At 34.0% G+C, this 24,949-nt stretch overlaps 1 protein-coding gene across 1 annotated transcript in view; it reads left to right on the top strand.

Moving 5' to 3' along the window:
• The first annotated feature begins 8,794 nt into the window (after nt 1–8,794).
• LOC129219169 (serine-rich adhesin for platelets-like) overlaps nt 8,795–24,949 on the top strand; it is a 38,700-nt gene continuing 22,545 nt past the window's right edge. Inside the window, exons 1-6 of the mRNA XM_054853489.1 lie at nt 8,795–9,096; nt 11,886–11,993; nt 14,850–14,937; nt 22,369–22,437; nt 22,515–22,571; nt 23,529–23,585. Coding sequence (XP_054709464.1) covers nt 14,923–14,937; nt 22,369–22,437; nt 22,515–22,571; nt 23,529–23,585 — 198 coding nt within the window. The 5' untranslated portion in view covers nt 8,795–9,096; nt 11,886–11,993; nt 14,850–14,922. The remainder of the gene's footprint in view (nt 9,097–11,885; nt 11,994–14,849; nt 14,938–22,368; nt 22,438–22,514; nt 22,572–23,528; nt 23,586–24,949) is intronic.

Genomic DNA, 24,949 nt, shown 5'->3' with positions numbered 1-24,949 from the left:
GTACCGAGTACTCGGCCTTTCATTACTCGGCCGAGTACCGAGTTACCAAGTACTTGGCCTTTCACTACTCGGCCAAGTTACCAAGTACCAATTATGTTTTAAGAAGAACCACGGACACACATGTAATGAATTTTGAACTTATTGGAATAGTTGTATAGACCTTGTCCATATAACAGTTCTTAAAATTAAATTCCTGCTGAAATTTAATTACGCATTATTTGAAAAATTTTGTTTTTGTCAAAAATTTTACAAAAAAATTATTTTTAAAATTAAAAATAAATAAATAAAAGGTATAATTAATCAAGTTGGAATTAAAACAAAGTATACCAATCTATTATAGTTCTAGTCCGCCAAACATAAATAATTTTTAAAAGCAAATAAAACAAATGTGCAGGAACACTGCAGACACGTATTTCTGCATTACAAGGAACGTCTTTTTCAGCGCATAAAATGTGAGCTAAAGAATGTAAAGACATTCGACAGAAGAATCCGACTTTTGGCGGATGCCTTTAAATCCACGAGCTCACATTTTGTGCATTGAAAAAGGAATTCCTTGTAATGCCAAAACACGTGTCTGCACTGTGCTTTTAACATTGTTTTATTTCCATTTATTTTTTAAGCAAAGGTATTTTTATATTTCTTATAACTAATTTTTGTTTGTAGCAAAAATCCATTTTTAATATAAAAATTCCATACTTTCTACTATTACTTTTCTGCACAATTTTTAAAAAATAAGTTTTATTAACTTTGGGAACATTAAAATAAAGACTAATTCCATTGAAGCATTACAGACTTCCTTATTCTCAAAATTTAAATTTGACTTGTAAATGATTGCAGAAAATTATATATGCTTGCGCTTTTTTGTAAATTTTAATATCTGTCTTGGACAATATTCAATTTTTTGCAACTACTCGGTATTGGCCGAGTATCTGATCAAAATTGGGCCGAGTACCGAGTGCTCGGCAAATTGGCCGAGTAGTTACCGAGTACTCGGTGCGTCTCTACCTCTAACATTAACAAATATGATCTATCTCGAATAATTTTCGGAGAGCGACACCCGAAACTCCTCTATGATATCAAAAAAGAAGGATGAAAATTCAGTTTTTAAAACTACAATTTCTAAAACTTTAAGGGGAAGGAATCTTTTACAATAACCTCATTGAGGAACGCTCTCTAAGACTTCAATTTCTAAAAAATTCCAGAGAGCCCTAGAACTTCCCCCTTTACCTGACATCATTGAAGACCGTCTTCAATTGCGTTTTTGGAACTTCAATTTTGAAATATTGGGAAAGAGATGTAAATCGATTGAGGACAATCCTTGAGTCATATCATTTTCCCTAACGTCATAAATATGGTCCGAATTCGCGCTTTAAAGACATAAATTCCGAAAAATTTCCAGGGAGGGCATTTGAACATTTTCTCCCCTTAACATTACCAAAGACCGTCTAAACTACGTTTTTAGAACTAAGATTTCGGAAATTTTCCGGGACTGAAGCTCCAGGACCCCCTATTGATGTGTGCTCATCTTCGAGAACTGACCGACACCCTTCCAAAAAAACCAGAAGTTTTATCACCTCATTCTCTCCATATACTATTGAGGCGGTGAGAAGCAAGAGGATGTAAGTAGCAAAATTAAAAATTTGGAGATAACCAGTACAAATAGTAGAGAAACCTTTCCTCTGTCTTGGGGTGAAAGATAATACTAGTAGCGCTGGTTGGTGCTGCTGTACAGCATGATTTAGAAAAAATATTAATGAACTCTTACCTGAGACGTTATCTTTAAACGCATTTTACTCAAAACTTGAAGATATCCACTTACATCCCTTTATTTCTCACTGCCTCAATTTATATATTAGATATGATTGAAAACATTACTGGGAAATGGAGAGGAAGACGAAAGGATCGACAATCATTTCAAATAAGAAATTTTTTTCAAGTGCTCCCCCCCCCCCCCTTCCCCGCCAAAAAAAAAAAAAAAAAAATCTGGTGGCGCTACTGCTTCTGTCCCTTGCATCCCTATCTTGAGCCCCAGCTCCCCCTACGTTTATATACTTCCTACGCCTCTGATGAGAAGTATTGAAAAAGGAAGGTAATTGACAATCGCGGAATAGCTTGTAATCCACAATGGAAGATTAAGTTTTATCTCCGAGTAAATTGAAATGTTCACAGGTAAACGAATGGACGAGCTTTATTTCGGAATATTTTTTATAAAAAGTAATTATTTCATTCAGAAATGAACTAAATTCTACGAAAATTTTCATGCCTAATCTAGCCACAAGTAGGATCGTTACCTCACCTTAAATTATGCTTCATATCGTCGCTGAAATTAATTATTATTTTTTTTTAATTTGGATTTACGCCTTTCTGCAAAAAATATCCTGAAAGACTAATTTAGAGTTATGAAAATGTAAATGAAATGTAATGAAGCAGATGTGTTTCAAACTGATTTATGGCAATAAAAAAAAATCTAACACTGACAAAAATAATTAGTGATGTCCGTATTCATAAATTCATTGTCCTAAGAAAATACATTTTCCTCTTTCTCTCGTCTTGTTTTAGTGGAATAATTAAGTCTGGTGTAGCAAAATAAAAAAAATACAAAAACTAGCCTAGTGAGATAAAAATCAAAAGGTTAACATGTGTGTAAAACTATATTCATATACATCCAGTGGCGCACAAAAGGGGAGGGTCCAGGGGGTCCGGATCCCTCCCTTCGCCCTCGAGGTTTTTTGATTGACTACAATATCCTTTTTATGTAAAACATACAATAGTTCCATGCAAACGTAACAATTTCAGATTAAAAAAATAAAATAATAAAATTTATATTCTCTCTTTCTTCCCCTACAAAATAGAACAGTATGTAAACATAAATTGTTCTTTAATGATGATTTTGCTTCGCTGTTTTTATTTTTAACTATGAGAAAAGAAAATACATTCACATTCTGCTTTCTTTTTTTTTTCGAATTTTTTTCATAAATTTATTTTAGTAACTAATTCTTAGTAATTACTCGAACATTTTATTTTTTTTTGTCCCCGACAATTAAAAAATCAAGATATGCTTGGATGCTGGTTGGAGTATGATATGATAATGGTGAACCTTCGATCCTGGACCCCTCCTTTGAGAAATTCCAATGTGCGCCACTGTATTCATCAAATACATCCTCCATGGGCCGCGGTCCACTTATGGGCCGTGAACAGCGTGTTACTGGGCCGTGGACACTGGTCGAGAACCAAGAAAAATCTTGAGGTTTTAATTTCGTTTTTCTGAGCAATCACGATTGCTTATTGCTTTCATTTGACTGTTTTTGGCGTGCTATCATTTTTCCCACCGGCGCGGCGCCACCCTCTGCCAGCACCACCCGTCGCGTCGGCCGGCCTCACGATGCTGCTCCTCTAGCGAAAACCGTCTCCAGGTTGCGTCCATATCCTACACACACACGCATACATACACGCACCAACACACACGCACACACAAACACATACACACACATATGCAAACACCACTATACACACACATACCCCTACACACATACACCACCATACACACACATACCCCTACACACATACACAAACACATACACACACGCATGCATACAGACACCTACACATACACACAAATACACACAACTGCCCACACATTCATGCCTGCCCACAGACACAAACACATATGCTTACACACACACACACATACACATACCCCGCCCCCACGCCCAAAAACACTTATACACACAACTACCCACACACTCATGACTGCACACAGACACACATGCCTACATACATACACATACCCCCCCCCCCCACACACACATACAAACACACACTCGTGATTGCGAAAAACATAATTTGAATTCAAGATGACAAAATTCAAATTAATAAATTAATTTTTCTTTTCTTGTTTTTTTTTTTTTTTTTTTTGCAAAAATTCGCTTGTTAGATGTATTGTCACTCAAAAGATCTCCGTGGCTTATAGCCAATACGTAACTTTAAGATTAAAAATTTTCATACTTCTTGAGAACATTCTCCTATAATTGAAGTTGAAGTCTAATGAGTCAGAAACTCCTTTAAAGAAAATCGTATTATATTCAAGCTTCAAAAGTTAAAATGCTCCTCCTTTGTTGAACTGCCAAGACTAACCAGTGAATTGAGACACTTGAGGGGCTTTTCGACAACCTACCTATTTGCAGAAGACTTTTCATTGCAGTTTTTTTTAAAAATAATATAGAAATGCATTGAATGTTACGAGTTATTTGAGCCTAAAACTATATATTTTCAATCCAGATATCAACTTCCTCGTATAGGAAAAACGACGTCAAAAATCCTATGAGGAGTTTTAACTTTGATGGCTTATTTTTGAGTTTGGATGGTCAAAATGAATGCAATCAAGTTATTTTCGTTCTTAAAAATTATTTTGAAAATTGTTCTTCGAGAGTGTATCTATATCAGTGATGAAGCATGAAGAAAGAAGGAGATTTAACATCTCTAAAATTTTGCTTTTAACACACTTTCAATCCTAATACGGTATATTATTTACTTAAGGACAGTTATGAGCGCCTCCTCCCGAAAAAGTAAATTTTGGATGTGCAAGTAATATGTAGTACTTAGTGGGCCTCAATGGTGTTGTTTACAAAACTGGTGCGCCGCACAACTAAAAAGGTTGGGAACCGCTGAAATATTGCCAAAGAAAGACTTGCGTTCATTAAAAAAAATAAAAATAATAATAAAAAACATTTATTTGAAAGAAAATTACATTTTACATGAAGTGTGAGCCACAAAAATTTATTTTAAGGAAAATTAAAACTTTTAAAAATGTGTGAGCATACCTAGTTTTGTCTCACATATAACTGACGGAGAAGAGTCATCTTTTCATTAGTTTTGGAGGTTAAATAATTTCATTAAGATAACACCATTCGTAAAACAAAGGAACTTAAATTGTCGGTTACTTCCAAAACTTGTTGGTGCGTTCCATGCTCTCAACATTTTTAGCTCCTACTTCTTCTCTCACATGAACAGCTTTCCCTGGAAACCTGAGATCATTCCATTCTACAATAAAAGAATTCCATGAACTTTCCAACACATTTTACCGAATTTGTAAGAAGTAGATTCAAATAGGTCAACTTTTTCTAAATCTCCTACAACTTTTAGTTCCTCTTCATCTTCCATAATAAAAGCCATGTAACTGAGCCCTGATGATTTGAGTCTGTAGTCTCTCTCTTCTTCAGTTGCTGACAACTCCGTGGGTTTTCTTGTGGTTTTCCTGTTTAGAGTTTTACTTTTATCTTTTATTTTATTTTCCAAGTCTCTCTGACGAGTTTTTTCAAGTTTTTATGCTGGGCCAAAGTAAGTCGCAAATTTTAAATTGAGTTATGTGATGTTATTGTCAAATTTTTAAATAAAAACCTTAACAAAAATGAGAAGTACAACTATACTACTGAATAAAGTAGTGAATAGTGTTCATAAATAGGTACAGTGAAACCTGTGTAAGTTGACCACTCGCGGTGCAGTACTTTGGCGGTCAACTCAGACAGGTGGTCAACTTATAAAGGGCGGTAATTTTTTTTTTTTTTTTTTTGTCATTTCTTGCAATATGTATTCATTTTTTGAGGAATTCACCTTTACTCTTTCTGTTCAGCTCCATTTCCATTGTTTAACATTATCGAAAGTGAAACAATAATTAAAAATACTATTCAAATACTTTTGTTATTTTTCCCTTGTTTTTAACTATATTAGACACTGCAGTTTTAGAAATCCCATATATGCCAGCTAATTTTCTCTGTCTTTCTCCATTTTCAATTACTTTTAATATTTCATACTTTTTATTAATCTCAAGTTCAGCTAACTTTTTTTGAAGCCTTTTTATGTAAAACTTATAGTACAAAGAGCAACAAGCTCGGCTCTCCCAGTTCATAAAGGCAAAATTTAAATGTCCTATATCTTAATCCCTTGAACCAGAAACATGTAACTTTTCTCATTACTCATTAGCAGGCCCAGGTCTGCGTACCCGCAGTGCGAGGGGCCCGCGTCCTTAAAGGGGCTAACGGCCCTAGAAATTGATGGAAAAATAGAAAAAAAAGTAGAACTAAGGCTTATCGCTATTCAAATAGACACTGCTGGCCACTAGGGAGAGGCCCTACATATTTTGTTGCAGGGGGCTCAAAATGTACAGATCCGGGCCTGATCTTTTTAGCAGAATTCCTGTGTTGCCACAACGTATTGCAACTGAAAGAAAAGAATTTGAACTTTTTTACTGACACCTATTTTCATTGAACGGAGTACAAAAAGCTATCTCAAATAGAACAACAAATGAAAAACAAGTTTGGAGAATAAAGAGCAGCATCAGCTTTATGCTGCTGTTTAGTTAGTAAAATGCTAGTATGTCATCAAAACATTAAAAACATTCTTTGAAAGCAATCAAAAAAAAAAAAAAAAAAAAAAAAATTATTATTATTATTATGAATAAATAAATAATAAAATAAAATAATATGCTGAAGAAAGTTGAAAAAAATAAACCAAGTGGTCAACTTACAATGGGTTTTTTACAATACTTCAGACCAAATTTGGCGTACATTAGTGGTCAAGATAGACATGTGGTCAAGATAGAGAGGTGGTCAAGTTACAGAGGTTTTCCTTCATTATATGAGATAGGACTAATTCCGTTCCTGACAAAAGTGGTCAACATAGACAGGTGGTCAACTTTACAGGTTTTACTGTACTTAGCAAACTCTTAGCTGATATAAAACTGCTTCTAGGTCTGAGAGGTTACAAAGACACAAGTTAGCACAAGGAACACAAAACCACCAGTGTTGCTAATTGTCGAGAGCTATCAATCTGCTTGATATACATTTTACTGAGTGCTATTGGTTTCTCTCAAAACATCTCTCTCAAAATTCTCTCAAATGGATTCGATCAAAATATGTTTCAAGATTACTTCCTGAAAGTTTACAGAGAACGTTGTATCTTTTTCTCAGTTTGGGAAAAAGAAGGAACCTACTAAGGCAAAAGTAGCCCGTGTCTACGGTGGTCTAAAACTGCACTTTTAAAACTACAATTTTGGCAAATTTCCGGGAAGAGACTCTCAGAATTCTCCCACGAGTTCGAAGAATTCAGTTTCGAAACATTTCCGGAGGAGGGCTTCCAAACTTCTTCTCCCTCAACAATACCAAAGATCGTCTGAAACAGCATTTTTAGAACTACAATTTCAAAATATTTCCGATCGATATCCTATTCGATCCTGCCTTCCCTTTAATCATAATCGAAGATAATCTGTACGCGTGTTTTTAAAGTCTCAAATTCGAAAAATTACTGAGTGATGCCCCTCGAACTTCTCCCATCTCCCTAACACTACTAAAGATAGTCTAAAACGATATTTATGAAATTAAATTTCGGAAACTTTCCGGGGGAGAACACTTTTAACTCAGTGGCGGATTTATTAGGGGGTTGGTGGGGGCGCCCACCCCCTTCGTGACCATCATTTTCTAAAACCAATAATATAGAATTGAAGGAAATACCAGCAATTGCTACTAATTTCAATCAGGTACATTCCACAAATTTGCTTTAAATTAAGTTTAGATAGTAAGTGTAGTCGAGAATTTACAGCGTTACCCATTTTTTAATTTAAACCTAAGCTCGCCCCTCCCCACTCTTTTGAACTTTAATAATTTATATATTTCTATATGTGTCTTCCAACCTGTTTCTTCCACGGACTACACTATAACTGGTTTTACATTGCTATGACTTAGAACAGTGCTTTCCAACCCTGGGGACGATAGCCCCCAAACGGGAGATTTGACACTTCAAGGCCACGATAAGTTCGCGAGGGGCGATTAATTAGTATTTAAAATACAGGATAAAGGGGGAGGGGGCAATTGACTCCCTACCCCCTTACATGACGGGTTTGGGAGGGGGAGTAATGGCTTTTATGGTTTTCAACTGCCACCCCTTTGGATTAGACTGTAAATCCGCCCCAGTCTGAACTCCCTATAATGAGAGAATATTGCACTTAGCGATTAGTTTCATATTGCTACAATCTTGTAATGGCACCCTCCTAAACCGGAAGCTGAAGCCTTTCTCGCTGTCTCTCTGTTAACGTAGTAAATTGAGGAGTCGCAAAACTCATACACTCCAGAAGTTTTTGACCTTGCGACGCGACGGCTGACCCTGCATTCGTGTTTTTGTTTTTTTTCTCCTTCCATTAAAAAAAAAAAAAAACTTAAATTTACACGATTATGTGCATTGGAGGGGGGGGGGGGGATTCGCCCCTGAGATAAGGGCTGGTTTTGTGTTATCTCTTGGGCCGGGTCGTTTTAACGGTTACTCCGGCCCTGACTTCGGTGTAAAACAGCCTTAACTTCATTTCGGTCGGTTGATCACATGACAGCTGATGATGTCAGCAGTTATTCACCGATTGTTCAGCAATCAATGTTTCATGGAACGCTTTCGGTTGATACGCGGTTACTTGGGCAGACGAATAACAACCAGTTAATCCGTAGCTCTATTTAGAACAAGGAGGATAGATGAAATCTTCTATCCTCCTTGATTTAGAACGCTCTGGTTCGTCACCAGTTAACCGGTAGCACTATGCGAACGCAACCTTAGATTCATACGTTAAACACTTGATGAAGAGGAGAGGCGCAAATCTCTACCCTTTATTTGTTTATGATAGATCCGTCAACCCTAATGTAAAGTACTAGTTAATGTAACGCAACGTAGCTTAGCAAAATGTTTTTCTTTCGTCAAACTGGTTCTAACCAAATTGGAAGCGAACGCGTCCCCAAGCTTCTACAGTTGAAAGGAAGGAATAATTTCGAAGGTGATAGTTTCATGAATTTTTTCTCAACGAGACTGGAAATCAACTTTTATTTCTTAACTCATATTCAACTTTTATTTCTTAATGCATATATATCTTATGCTCTCCAAACTCTGAACCCTTTTTCCAAGTGGGAGTGCTTTGTATTCAGGATAGAATGAAATATTGAGACAATGGCAGTCATCATGGACAATGGCGACTAAACTAGGTGTGGGCAACTGGATTTAGCTAGACCCCTTATAATAACTGGAAGTTTTATTTAAAGCAAGTAACGAATAATATCGCATTTACAGGTAAGATAAATCCGTATAAAGTCAATCAGTCTTCGCCATCATATTTCAGTATTTTTATTCATTTATTTTTCAAAATGCTTGAAGGTTGACACAAGCTGTTGATATCTCTCTTTGCATTCTCAAAAAACACTCCCAATACAAAAATGAATTTCTTAACATCTTTTCTTCATTTTATCTCTGTGGTTGAAAAATAATATATTTTTTTTTTTTTTTTTTTTTGCAAAATTTGTAGCAGATGACATTTTTAAAGAAACCTTTTTTTAACATTAAAAATATTACAGGGAGCAATTGGTTTTGAATATCATGTTGAAACGTGCACATCCTTAAATTAGACATGAGTAAAATCTTACTGTAATTTGTAACAAAGTTATAAAATATTATGCTGGGGAGGGGTACTGGTGTACAACTTTTGCATTCGTAGCCTTTCGTAAAATAGTGTAAAAATGTACTTATGACTCAAAAATAAAAAGCATTAGTTTTTCACAATTAATTGCAAATCAAACATTATTAAAATCTTGGACACCAGGGAAAAAAGTTATTTTATTGGTTGATTTGACTGTTCTGGTATGACACTTAATTGGGAGAGAAAAAAATGTGCAATTTTGTTTCTAATTTTATCACTTAATTAAATAAATGCACTTCTCTAAATTGGGTGATCAGTTTAAAATATTTTAAAAAAACTTAACTGATTTGTGATTTTTTTAAAACATCTCTTCATCCGCATTTTAGTTGCAGATTGCTCTGTTTTTCATGATTCAGGAATCTTCATTGATTCAAAAAAGATCTATGACTAGCTAAGTGAGAAACTCCAGCAAAATACAGATTAATTTTGTCTATCTAGAGCAAGTGGAAGTATGCTCAACATTGATGGCAACAGGGGGGGGGACATAAAGCAATTTTCTTGAACTTAGGTTTCTTTAGGTGTCAACAAAAGCACAAAATTGGCCATTAGTTGATTGAAAACTTAATTAATTTTAACTATTATAAATTAAATACTTAAATTATTATTAATTAAACTTAATTAATAATAATTCAATGCATTAAAATGACCTAGTTAAGTTGTATTATAGCCTGTTAAGACCAGTATTCGCACCAGCCAACATAATACAATAGATAAATACTACGAAAATCTAATAAAAATTAAATGTTTTGTGAACATGAGGCATTTAAATATTGATTAAACATTAGCATAATACTCGACAAAAGACATACATCCATCTTGTATGCAGAAAAATACAATAAGCGTCAATAAATAATAGTAAAACATGTGGTGAAAATCTTCTTTAAAATGAAATATTTTATGAGTATAATTCAGACATTGATGAATATTCAGCAATTCTTTTCAATTGTCGAAAAATCAGGGGAATGAAGACGCTGCAGTCTCAGAGTCTGCTACAAGAAATTCGATATGTTTCCATTGGTTTTGGGTTTATCAGTATTTTTTAACTTTAAAAAAAAAAACAACAACAATGTTTTGTCATCCAAAAGTTCCATTATTTTGGTTACAGGTTGTCATTTTTCTAACAAACACAGCTTTTTCAAGCATAGTTTCTGTCTAATACCATGAGCTAATTAAGCAAACCCTCATGTAAACAGATTTCGGGCAAACACGATACTAAAATTTTACATTTCTTGCCCGACTCTAAGTCCAAAACACTGATTTAAACTAACTATACAGCTCATTTAAAAAAAAAACTCAGTACGAACAAAAACGAAACTATCTGAAAATCCCAACAGTAAAGTCGGTCATTCCATGTCAGTTCAACCACACCCCAACGCCTACCATCTCAGATTTCAATGAAACTTTGTATACTTCAACTTTTCATAGTCCTAAGTAACCTCCTAAAGTATTTCTTTTCTATTAAAAATAGTTTTTATTTTTTGACCCTTCAAAGTTTTGCAATTTTTCGTTAGTTGCCATTTACAGTTCTCTGAAAATAAACTGGAGTTATTTGCAAAAAAAAATTCTCAATAACTAAAGATAAAAAAATTTTGAAAATTTTTACATTATATATTAAGATTTCAACTATTTCAGAAAAAAATATGTCAAAAATCTAAATCTATATTTAGCAATTAAAAAAATTGACAAATTGAAAATTTTAAAAAATTTTCAATAAAAAGATAATTGTCAAAATTTTAATTTTTTGGCATGAGGATCTAAATTAAAATAATTTATGCAGTAAACCAAATTCTAAAAATATAAAGAAAGAATGAAAGAATAATGAATCATCAAAATTCAAAGAACTGGATGGGTAGGTTTTCAAGTTGCTTAGAATTTATGCTATTTAACATTTATTTACACGGAATTCCTTTTTAAAAAACTTATTTAATTTTTGTTACAGTTATATTTCATTTTTATCCTTATTTTTGCAACTTTATCAAAATTAGTTTTTCTTTTATGTAATTCTCTATCTTTGTTGATTTTTAGCTGCTTTTTTCCATTGTGTTAAATTTTCTAATTTTATAATCTGGACATAAGCTAATAAGTTTTGATAATTTTAATAATTTTGTAATCTTATGTTGGAAAGTCATAGTGTTTTATGAATCAAAATAGTACTTTTAAACTAGTTGATCATTCATTTGTCACTAAATTCATTGTAATTAACTAAGGACATTAATTATGCAATAGTTTAGTCTTTGAAAATTTAAAGCTTAAAACATAATTGTGTTGTGCATTATTATTTAATTTCCTAGGTGAGCAATAAATACTTTCATTATCAATTTGAGCGAGAAAAATAAAACACGTGAAATATTCACCTGAGTAATACAAGTCTTTTTCCCTTTCTCAGCAACACCAACCAACATGGCCGCCGCTCACTGACAGTTATTTCTATCATGACAATGGGAGTAGATACAACATGTTCCCTCTTGTACTCCTACCTCCATGGTTTAAAAAGGTATATTTTTGATGAAATTAAAAAGCATTGTTAAATGAATTTTTGGTACAGATGTGATACACCCCCCCATTTGGCGACATTCGATTTTTTTGCACAAAATTAAAATATTTTTCTCGCCAATGAGGCGATAATTTTTTATGCATGGCATTCCTGGCCAAACTAACCTGTGTTTAGCAACCCAAAGGCAATCTTACAGATCTGTTCAAACTTGTTTACTTGGGTTGTTTGGGTTTCACGCAGGAGAGATACGTGGTGTTGTTTCGTGCAATATACCTTACAGGAATGCTTATTTTGTGTTAGTTTAAATTCAGTAGTTGTGTTTTGAAGTAAAAACATTAGAAAATGCCAGTTTCTTCAAACTTGAAGGTTAATTAAAAGTTAACTCCAACGTGGTGTGTATCTGTAACGTGCCATTGTCATATGATGTATTGTTTTAGACTGAGTGTGAATATTTATACCATATAAAAAGGTAAGTTCTTCATTTTAGAATTCAAAAAAAAAACCTCTCACTTCCAAAATTCTTTGTTTTTACAAATTTTTGAGGGGTTCTTGTAGTTTTTAACTTTATTTTTACTGTATGTAAATTAATTTTACAGAAATAGTACAGTTATTTTGTTCTAAAAGTTAATTCTTATCGATGCCACGAATTATTTAGACATTCTATTAACGTGCCTCCTTTAGCTACTGAATTTTGTGTTAACAATTGAAAGTTCTTTCGGTTGTACTCTTAAAAATGCTGAATTTTATTAATAAATCTGCACAATAATGGTGCATATTTCACACTTAAAACTGTCATTATTGTACACTGAACGGAAGGAGCCACCCTTGGGTGTCTCCATGAAAATATACATAACTGTGACCATACTCCGACTGTAATGTATATTAACAGTCGGAGGGATAACTGGCGAGCCAGAGGTCTCATAGTACTTTCGTAATGAGACCTCGGCAGGGCCGGCGAGCCGAGGTCTCATTACGAAAGTACTATGAGACCGAGGGCTCGTATCCCGGAGAAATGATGAAAAAAAAAATTAATGCGTTAATTTCTACTTGTAATTAATACAATAATTTATTTCATTGTATTTTAATATGTTTACAAAAAACCCCGGCCCTGTACATTTTTGAAGCATATATTTGTGATGTTTTTTGTTGTGCTTTTATGTTGTTTTTATATATATTGTGTTCTGAAGTGCTTTGATCATGTTTTTTTATCTGATTTTTTCCTGCTGGCGCTAAAAAAGCATCGCTATAAACGATGTATGACATATGTCGTCATACATCGTTTTCTTGGTGACGCTTTCTTGGCGCCAACAGGAAAAAATCGCCAAGGGTGGGGGGGTATATCACATCAGTTCCGAATTTTTCCATGAAAAATATTATCGTATTGTACATTTGCTATATTGCATATTGGGATATGTTGCCTTTTTCCAAGAGATAGTTTTGTCCCCATTTCACTTGATCTGCCTTTGGGTAAATAAGCTTTAGGGATTGGTTCAAGAGTAATGCTAAGGCAAAACTTAAATATTAATCAAGGTCTTGTGAATGGCACAATGATCATAGTAAAGAGCATCGATTGGCTTGAAGAAATTATCAATTAGAGCCAGGTGAGCTACTTGCAGCTTGTGCATGTTATGTTTGATGAACCTGATGACCAAGTTCATAAAACCATTCGAATAACTCCAAGCTCAGTTGAGTATGACCGTTTGAGAGGCAGAGGCAAAATAATGTGTGCTGCCCCTTATTTTATGGTGGGGCAAACTGAAAGGCTGCACTTTGGATAAGGCTGTAATTGATGTTGGAAAATGTTTTTGCAAAGGCTCAAGTTTACGTTGCATTAAGCAGGGTAAGAACATTGGACGGTATATTTATTAGTGAACTGGACCCGCGAAAACTTTTATAAAACCCTCATGATTCAGCGTCGTTGATGGCTTGGAAAGACTGAGGACTTTTGACTGCTCATCAATAAGTGAATACCTAGTTATATTATTGCATCTTTTTTTGCTATGTAAAATTATTATGTACATCAAAGCAAAATTATACAATCTAATCTTCACTTTACACATTCATTCTCATTTTCGCACAAACTTTCAACATTAATACTAAACTTAGATTTCACATGTACTAATAATAACTACGCTTGTACTGTATCTTGCAGCATTGCTGGCACACACGGATAAAGAAGGTGGGTTAATTTATCCTATTATTAATACTGAGCCATTGTTTTATCATAAATGTCTTGGTTTATGATGTTTGATTATTAAGTATGAATTACTCACGTAATTATATCACTCATATTTTTGTTGTTGCGTCACTGGTTAAAACAAAAAATATTGAAATAAAAAAAAATGCAAAAAACTGAAACCAGACAATGGCAGAAAGCACTAAAATGTATGAACCAAGGTCGAAGCTATTTGATATCACCGTTTTATTGAGTAGTACAAGTCATTTGATAGGTTAGATATTCCTATTTATTTAGTTCTATTGAGAGAGAGAGAGAAATCCTATGTCACTTCCTCATTAATAACATTATAATTAATGCCATCATGCATTCTCAAATACACTAATGTTCAAAAAATATGTAGTTGACAACGCCATTCAAATTGAATTATAATGTTATCAATGGGGAAGTGACAGGATTTCAATAGAACTAAATAAATAGGAATATCTAACCTATTAAATGACTTGTACTACTCAATAAGACGATGATATCAAATAGCTTCGACTTTGTTTCATACCTTTTAGTGCTTTTTACCATAGTCAAGTTTCAGTTTTTGGAACTTTTTTGTAAATTTGAAACAAATACTGTGAGAAATTTATCGAATGTATAATATATATAGTTTCTTTTGGCTTTCATTTTAGAGCTTTTTTTAATAGAAGAAGATTTATTTGCTGAGCTTACTTCAAAGAAAAAATAAAGGATTGAAAAGGAACAATGGAAGTGCACATTGTAAGTTGAACTACATTTGAAGTGATTTTTTTATTTTATCCAAAAAAAAAATATATATGTAAGGAAATTAACTATTTTCGAAAGCTGTAGTGATTCTAACATTGTAATAGTATGAAATGTGATATTAAGCAATGAAATGAAGCTTTCCATGCAATTGCAAAGTAAACAAAGTGATAATTACTCGGTTAAATGCCTGGGGCACAAAATTTCTTTCAGTTAATCGCCTAATGTTGGGAATTCCAAATGATATTATAAATTCTTAATGTTTATTTTTTAAAAATATTATTTCATAATTTTTGGATTCAATAAATTCTTGGTATTATTTTATCTTGCAAAGTCATAAATGTTAATCCAAGAAATGTGACACATTTTCCCAGTCTTAGACATATGCGTGCCTCACATCATGAAATGACCCCTTTTTGTTTGATTGGCTGCTGTTCTAACGTCTGGAAATGCATGTATTAAATTCCATGAAAATTACTGTAGCTGACTATATATATTATGTTTCTGTAGATGATTTGCTCTCTCTTTTTGTTGAACGTACTGCATTTTAGTTTCTCGGTCTGGTTGTTTGCTGTTATGCTCTCAGATAGGCATTTGAAAATGTAAACTTCCATAGCTAACCTAATTTTAATGTGATTGTATTTCAACTTGTTAAATGATTCTTTTTTGGTCATATTGAAAGATTGAGTATTTAAAGGTTATGCAAGTTTACTATATTAGAAATGCTTCATGAGCAATTTTTTCTCATATAACCAAGAATAAATTCTTGCAAATGAATTTCCTCATAGTCATAGACATCCACTATAAACAAAAAAGTAAAATTTAAATCACGCATGCTGAAACAATGAAAGTATTTTGCAGTAACTACAAATGAATCATAAGTCATTGTACAACTTTAAGACTCAAAAGATCAACACATATTTTGTTTAAAGATTTAAAAAAAAAGTTAAAAAATCATGTAATTTTTTTACTTAAGGTATCAGTGACAACAATTAAAGATGCAGGGCAAGTGGTTTTAAGAAAATTGTTATGTTTGCCATTGTAGACATTATTTCTCCTGGTTTAATGCATTTAGAAATACAATTTTTTCTCTCAAAGAAATGCCTCTATCGGGGATGCACAAAGTGTGCAGGTATAAGCGCAATTTTATGCCTACTCTAAATGTTTTTTGACTTTAGTTATTTTTTTCTCTTGTCATTTAAATGTTCTAGTGTTACGATATTTTTGCAATATGCTTAGCATCAATGGTGCATACTCTTATCTCAATAAATCTTAACTAATCAAGCAAATTAGGTAGTATATGAAGTTTTTGTTGAAAAATGCTTTTTGGACCATTTTGGAATGCAAAAGACTGAAAAATAATGATAATTAAAGAAAATTATAAAAGAGCTACTCTGATTTCTTTCCATAAATATTTTTAAAAAAAACTTAGTTAGTCTGCCTTGTATATTTATGTACCTAATAAGAAAGCTGCATAGATTTAAAAAAATTAAACAAAATAAAAACTATATAGCAAACTTGCATTACCTAAAAAAATATAAGTTTCTAAATTAATTAAATCTGTGATTTGTCTATATAGCATTGCTAGTTACTTTGCATTAGTTAGATTTTACTCTTTGCAAAAAAAAAAAAAAGTTTATGAAAACATTTGGGCAAAAACAATAAAATTTATCAAAAAAAAAACAATTTTTGAAAAAAACAAAAAAAAAACAAATGGTTTTTTTTAAAAGAACCAGTTGGTTTAAACGGAACTGATGTGATATACCCCACCCTTGGCGACTTTTTCCTGTTGGCGCCAAGAAAGCATCGCCAAGAAAACGATGTATGACGACATATGTCATACATCGTTCTTAGCGATGCTTTTTTAGCGCCAACAGGAAAAAATCAGATAAGAAAACATGATCAAAGCACTTCAGAACACAATATATATAAAAACAACATAAAAGCACAACAAAAAACATCACGAATATATGCTTCAAAAATGTACAGGGCCGGGGTTTTTTGTAAACATATTAAAATACAATGAAATAAATTATTGTATTAATTACAAGTCGAAATTATTGCATTAATTTTTTTTCATCATTTCTCCGGGATACGAGCCCTCGGTCTCATAGTACTTTCGTAATGAGACCTCGGCTCGCCGGCCCTGCCTCGGACTCATTACGAAAGTACTATGAGACCTCTGGCTCGCCAGGACCTCGCTTCGCTCGGTCCGTTATCCCTCCGACTGTTAATATACATTACAGTCGGAGTATGATCACAGTTATGTATACTACAAGAACCCCTCAAGGATTTGTAAAAACAAAGAATTTTGGAAGTGAGAGGTTTTTTTTGAATTCTAAAATAAAGAACTTACCTTTTTATATGGTATAAATATTCACACTCAGTCTAAAACAATACATCATATGACAATGGCACGTTACAGATACACACCACGTTGGAGTTAACTTTTAATTAACCTTCAAGTTTGAAGAAACTGGTATTTTCTAATGTTTTTACTTCAAAACACAACTACTGAATTTAAACAAACACAAAATAAGCATTCCTGTAAGGTATATTGCACAAAACAACACCACGTCGTAAAATCCCCCTAAGAGCGGAACATAGGTGCACCTACCTCCACGGACACACATGCGAAAAGAATTAGTTCACATCTGTACTTCCCAGGTATATTCTGCAGGGTTACTAGGGCTACCGGAAAAAGTTTTATCGCCAACGTTGGCAATTTTCGAAATGAGCTAAAAATTCTATCCTCACCAAGGGGGGGGGGGTCTATATCACATCTGTACCGTTTAAATCAAACAATCCTGTGCAATACATTGGTGAGGTTCATATCGGAACCTTAGGACATGTACTCTCTGGGTACTCATGGTACATTTCGTTGGAAATCAGAAGTTTCCTGGATGAGGATCATTGTACGGAGAGGAAGGGATAGAGAGTCGGCTGTGAGTTATCTTTGGCAGGCTGTACTGGAAATGATAATGCCAATGTTCGTTTTTCTTTTGTCTGAGAAATAACATGGTGTCATTGACATCTTCTTTTCGAAAGAATTGTTTGAAAATTTGGCATCTTTTACTACCCCCCCCCCCCCCCGCCCTTTATGTCACCTTACAGTTTTAAGACTTTTATCCAAATAGAAAGCTTTTGAAAATCTACACCGATTTACTCTCTGAAAAACATTTATTTCATAATCATTCTAAACCTCGGGCGGATCCAGACAGAATTCTAGGAGGGGGGCTGTTTGGGAAAATACGATGCTTTGGAAAATTTTTGAATTTTAAAAATATTAATAGAGCCCACCTTTAACTAGAGCATTTTTTAAGGAATTTTTCACTAGGCGACACAAGTTTAACATAAAGGCTGTAACCTTTCCAGTAATTTTCCTCTTTTCTTATCCACCGTGTGTATATATCGTCACCTCAAAGTGGTATTCCTGTGATCAGTACTGTTTGTTCTGAGGTGACTCTATAGGACTTCTGGTTTAAGAGGAAGCTGATTTGAACCAACCGTAAGTATGTCCGATAGAAGGAGAAATTTTTTGAATTTGTAGTCTTAAAAATGCATTTTAGATGATCTTTGGTAATGTTAGGGAAGATGAGGTTCTGTGGCGCTCCCTTGTCTATTTTTCGAAATTGTAGCTATAAGAATGCAGTTTTAGACTATCTTTGGTTATGTTAGAGGGAGGAGGGATTTGAGTCCAGAACTAAAGAAATTTTTCTGATTTGCAATCTTAGAAATGCACTTTCACTGTCTTAATATTAAGCGCTCGGGTGTGCCCCCCTCCCCCAGCCCATTTTTCGAACTTGAAACCTTAAAAATGCAAACATTACCTCCAATAATATTAAGAAGAGGGAGGTTTGGGGTTTCTCTGCCGGATTTTTTTTTTTTTTTTTGCAATTGTAGAGCCAAAAACGCAGTTTAGTACGATCTTTTCGTAATGATACGTGGAGGAGAAATTCGAGGGCCCACACCAAGAAATTTTAGTAATTTGCAGTCTTAAAGATGCATTCTAATTATCTTTGGTAACAGTAGAGGAGAAGAGGTTTGGAGGGCTCCCACCGAAATTGTAGCTCTAAAAGGCTGTTTTAGACGATTTTTGTTAATAGTAAGGGGAGGAGAGATTAAAAGGCTCATCCCAAGAAATTTTACTAATTTATACTTGAAAACGCATTCTAGACTTTGGTAAGGTTAAGGTTTGAAGAGATTTTGAGGTCCACTCTCAATTTTTTTCCAAAATTGAACTCTTTAAATTGCAAATGTAGGTAATCCATGATTCATAAGTAACTTTTAGAGGACCAGCAATTTTTCGAAATTGAAGCTCCAGAAACTTAATTCTTGTCTCTTCCATCCCAGGCTATTTTTGCTTGCCTTGTGGAAGACACAACGGTCATAAATCTTTCGGAAACAAACTAACACATATCCCTTTTCTTTCCCCCCTGGGGAAAGTAAACGTATCTAACAAGACGAGCCCATTATGCTAAATAAATCCAAATATTTGGTATTCACTTCATATTTTTGAAATTTTTGTGTAGTGGCCATGCCCTCCCTCTGCATTGTTTCCATTCTTGTTAGATTGCACATGAATTACAATGCAGTTTCATTTAAATTTAAGCTAGGAAAGAGAGTTTAAAAAACTATACTTGAAACTTTCTCAGTGTGGTTTTATAGCTCCCTAGCGTTGTTTTTATATTCTTGGTTGGGGGGGGGGGACTTAGAGAAGAATACAAGGGGGGACCCAAAAGTAACCGGATTTTTGTTCTAAAATATTTATTTATTAGTATATTCACTAAATTTCTTTAGTCTCCTTCAAAGTGTTCCCCCTTAGATACAATACGCTTGTTAATTATTTTTTTCCACTGTTAGAAGCTCCTCTGGATTTCTTTAACTTTGACCATGTCCAGTGCCCATTGCAAAGCAGTTTATATCCTCTACATCATCAAAACGCTTCACTTTCAGATTTTTTTTTCATCCTCGGGGACAGAAAAATATCACAGCGGGCTAGATCTGTCGAAAACGGCGGTCGTTGAACGACTGGCCACTCCTGAGAGGCAAAGTAGTGGTTTATATTGAAGGCTGTGTGTACGGGAGCGTTATCGTGGTGAAGGAAAAGTTCTTCTAATTGCCCGTGCAAGATCCAACTCACTCTTGTTTCTTCTAAAGTTTTGTCAGTTGTAAAACAATGACTCTTGTTGATTTTTTGGTGGATTTTTTCAACGTTTTCGTCATTTCGAGACGTTCAAGGGCGCTCAGAGTGAGCATGATCGTCAGCATTCGTACTACCATGTTTAAAGTGCCCAAACCACTCGAAAACTTGTGTACGGCTCATAGAATCATTGTTGAAAGCTTGTTGATGCATTTGGTAAGCTATTCCGTAGCCGACTTTTCAAGCAGGAAGCAAAATTTCAAGCTTGCAGTTTGTTCTTTGAAATCTTCTATATTGAGTTCGCAGGCAGAAAGCAACAACACCTCAGAAAACCAACACTACGATCCAACGTTGTCAACTAAACTGACGCCACTTGCACAGGTAGTTTGTGAAGGTCTCTACTTGAGCCATCTAGCTGGAGAACACTCTACTACATCTAGGATTGGCAACGCACCATTAGTCCGGTTTCTTTTGGGTCCCCCCTCGAATAAGGATTTTTTCATATTTAGCTAAAAAAGGTCTTTAGCTATTTTTGGAACTTTCTCAGGATGGCAATGGCCCCCCTCTCATTGTTTTCCTTATTGTTAGACTTTGTATGTATTATAAGGGAATTTTTTTTGCATTTTTGCTCAGAAAAAAGGGATTTTAACTATTCTTGAAATTTTCTCAGAAGGGACCATGGCCCCCATAACCCTCTCCCTAGATCGGCCCATGCTAGACCTTGAAACCCCATAACGTGTGAACTTGTTTAAGTCTCCCTACAGAAGTCTTTACTGTCTTTAGCAATCATCTTTTCAGTCCGAGTAAAAAACAAGTAACACTGTATTCAATGAAAAGATATCCCTAAACATAAAAAAAATACATGAAGAAAAGCAAGTGCTAAAATTATGTTACAGGCCCATGACGTCATAAAATATGGATGTAAGCAGTAGTAAAAAAAAGATAAACATCAGCAAATTGAAATCCTTGCTGCAACGTCAGTGGCAGATAAGAGCGATGAATGCTGTTTTCGGCTGTGCATGAAGACTATCATGTTGTTCTGCATTTAAAAATTTGTAAAAAAAAAAAAAAAAAGAAACATAAGCATATTTTTGAAAAAAAAAAAAAATCCTGGACATCGGAAAATAACTATTACATAAATAAATTTCGAAAAAAAGGCTTTTATGATTTTGGGGGATGAGTTTAGACAAAAATTAAGCTCTAGAAAAAATGCAAACTGAAGGTTTTTCAAAAATTCATAAAAAATACAAAAATTGCTCTTTTTCATCATATTTAAAATTCAATTTCTTATGTTTTAGTACAAAAATAATTTTTTGGTGCAGTTAGTTAAGAGTCTGTGGGGTAAAGAGCACTAAAAACTGCTAAAATTCGCATAAAACATTAAATAACTTTTTTCTATTTAAAGTATCAAAAATTGAAGCCGAGGTGCACACCGTCGGCAAAAATTGCACTTGTATACCAAATTTCATCTCTCTAAGCCTTACCGTTTTCCTGGAAGTGCGCCTAACACACACACACACACACAAACATCCTATCTTATTATAATTATAAAAGATATAGATTATTGCACATTCTTCAACAGTCACTCTAAAATTATGCATTGAATCAATGTTTCTAAGATAAAGTTTGGAAGGTTTATTTATGCTTAAGATTTTTTTCTTCTATATCCAACATTGAATACTTCTGTTTCTACTCAGTTTTTAAAGTACATAAAAGAAAAGTATAAATAGCTTATGCACCTGCTTCAAAAATTATGATGGGACAAAGTTTCTATTTCGTTTAATTAAACAACCTTGAGATATAACAAAAGATTGTGACAGAAAGTGATCCTCTTCAACGAGGGAAAGGGTTGCCTGTGTGGGGTGTCCCTTGATCATGTGATGTCTTAGGGGATGTTGGCTTGCACTCTGAGTGGAAAAAACACATCTTCTCTTTTTTAAGATCTATTTTTCATCTTTGATTTTGACTAGATAAACAGTTTTTGTTGCATATGTAATCCTTATTACATTATAAAATTATGATTATAAATTGGATGCTTACGATTTTCGTGTTTAACATTAAGATTAATATTATGTAAGAGTCAAGTATCTATATCTCAAGCCAATGTAAAATAAAATGCAGCTAATAAAGCTTTAGAATATTCCCCTTTCAAAAATTTAGCAAAAAAGGCTGAATAACAATTTCTCTTCATTAATCAGTGTGGCACTATTATGTATATCTTCAAATTCTTTTGTTCTCATATTCTTTGGTGGAAGGAAATAAATTGTACTTATTTCTATTTTCAGGACCCTGACAAATCTAAGGCTCCAAGGAAACGAGGAAAGCCTATCTGTTCAGCCACTTTAACGAAAAAGGTACCATACTTTAGAATCTGATCTAACAAACCTTCTTCACCATTGCAATATGGTATCTTACATTGTTTCTGTTTTAGGCAAGTAGTACTTCATCTGCTTCTTCTGGAAAGCGCAGATGTGGAAGAACTGAAAGTGTAAGTATTACCAAAATTTCTGAAATATAAATTTAGAAATGATGATTTTTATTCCAAATTTCTTATTTGATGTAGAAAAAAAACTGTACAATGAGGCAGAGAACCAAGAAATTTTGTTAACGGCCCGTAGCTATAGTTTTCTAAATTACCATTATTTCGGCTAAAAGTGGCAGGGCTGCTGTGAGCATCTTCTATGAGTGACCCCCTCCTCCATTATTAACCAGTTTTCTAAGGCACTGATTTTAATACCTATCGACTAAATGATAAAAATAAAAAACCTGGGAGAGACCATCGAAATCTCTCCTAAGGACCAGAATTTCAAAACTCAGCACAAAAAAAGAAGGAGTCTTATGTAAGAAAAAACTAGAAGAGAGATAACGAAAGGAAAGAAGCAAAACTTTTTAGTCTGGACGCATATCTGTCATCTCTTGCTTGCGAAAGTGAAAATATATGAATGATGGTCTGAAAGCCGTTGACTAGGCATTTCAGATGGATTTCATGCTGTCATGACAACATCTCTATATTACCCTGTCATATCAATAGGTATGCAGGATTACAAAAGCAAGATAATCTTGCCTAGACCTTGATTTTATATTGTCATGACAACATCTTGATATTATCCTGTCACATCAATATGTATGCAGGATTACAAAAGCAGCCTGCCTTAATATTTTACTGATATTATGCTGCATACACCTTGTCAGTCAATATTGTAGCAGCCTGCTGACAGCATAAATGGAGTAACATAACAATACTGATGCAGCATTAATGCAAGATGATTTTTCTTGCATGTCAACCTTATGCAATATGGAGGCAAGATCTTCTGCTAACTGGGTTTGGAATAAAAATCATCATGGGTTAAACCACTTTACCAAAAAAGGTACCATACTTTGCAATGTGATGTAACAAAACTTCTGCACCATTGGAATATGGTATCTTACATTGTTTCTGTTTTAGGCAAGCAGTACTTTATCTGCTTCTTCTGGAAAGAGCAGATGTGAAAGACCTAATAGTGTAAGTATTTCCAAAATTTATGAAATAGAAATTTAGGAATTTTTTTTGCTAGTATTCTAGTTTTAATTTGATGTAGAAAAAAGCTGTACAATGAGGCAGAGAAAGAAGAAAATTTGTTAACCACCTATAGATATAGTTTACTAAATGACCATTATTTCGGTCACAAGTGGCAGGGCCACTGTGAGCAACTTCTGTGAGTGACCCCCTCCTCCATTATTAACCAGTTTTCTAAGGCACTGACTTTCCTCCCGATCTACACAATGATAAAAAAAAACCTGGGAGATACCATCAAAATTCCTCCTAATGACCAGCAAATTTCAAAACTCAGCACAAAGAAAGAAGGAGTCTTGTGTAAGAGAAAACTAGAAGAGAGATATTGAAAGGAAAGAAACAAAACTTTTTAGTCTGGACTAGTCTGGTTCTTAAGCATCTGTCGTCTCTTGCTTGTAAAAGTGGAAATGAATGAGAATCTGAAAACCATTGACTAGGCATTGCAGATGGATTTCTTTCTAGCTCCTCTGTTATAGAATCTCAAAACTGTTACAAAAAGGCGGGCATAATTTTTTGCACCCTCGGGAGGCTAAAGGTGACACTTTTAAATCTCATGACAGGAAGGGCACTCATCTGCCATTGTTACACATTGATTAGGACAAGCAGTTTTTTAAATTTTTCTTCTTTAAATTGAGATGTTGCTTAAGAATAGAACAGAGGCATGCCTAGATCCTTTTAGTTGTTAAAATCTTTTTAACTCATTTGAACATGCTCATTTGATAAGGCACATGGTTATAACATGGCAATAACATAAACAACTAATTTATGTGGCTAACGTTCTGGGAGAAACAAAAGTTGTTTCATTAAAAATAAAGAATCCAAAACAGACAAACCTTTTCTTGCCTTTTAATCGAATCAGATCCTGAATAGAATGATGTAAGAAATATATTTTAGAGGAAAAGAAAAGTCAATTCTCTGTATAATTATATTCTGATCATTAGGGGAGGGTGGCCCAAAATGGGTAGGTCTTCTTATGCCCCCCCCCCCCTGGTGTGTAAGCGGCGATGCATACGTATGTCGTGTTTACATGAACACCCCTGAGTTTTAATCAGTCCCAGCGAAGTAGCAATAAAGCGGCATGGTTCAACCAGGCTTAAAATTTAAAAAATGATGCATTTCTAAAAAACCTAAGTTTTGTAACTTGCAATTTGTTGAAGACCAGGTTATTTTTTTGGTTGTCAATAATATTACCTTATTTTGACACCATCTACCTACAAACTATGATAGTCATTTCGCTTGTTTCTTCTTTAATTTTAAAGTTATAATTATTGAAATAAAATGATGTGCCTTCATGCAAAGGTGGTTAAGCAAAG

Source organism: Uloborus diversus, chromosome 3 (genome assembly GCF_026930045.1).
Source record: "Uloborus diversus isolate 005 chromosome 3, Udiv.v.3.1, whole genome shotgun sequence".
NCBI classification, from domain to species: domain Eukaryota; kingdom Metazoa; phylum Arthropoda; class Arachnida; order Araneae; family Uloboridae; genus Uloborus; species Uloborus diversus.
This window is presented reverse-complemented; position numbering and strand designations above follow the sequence as displayed.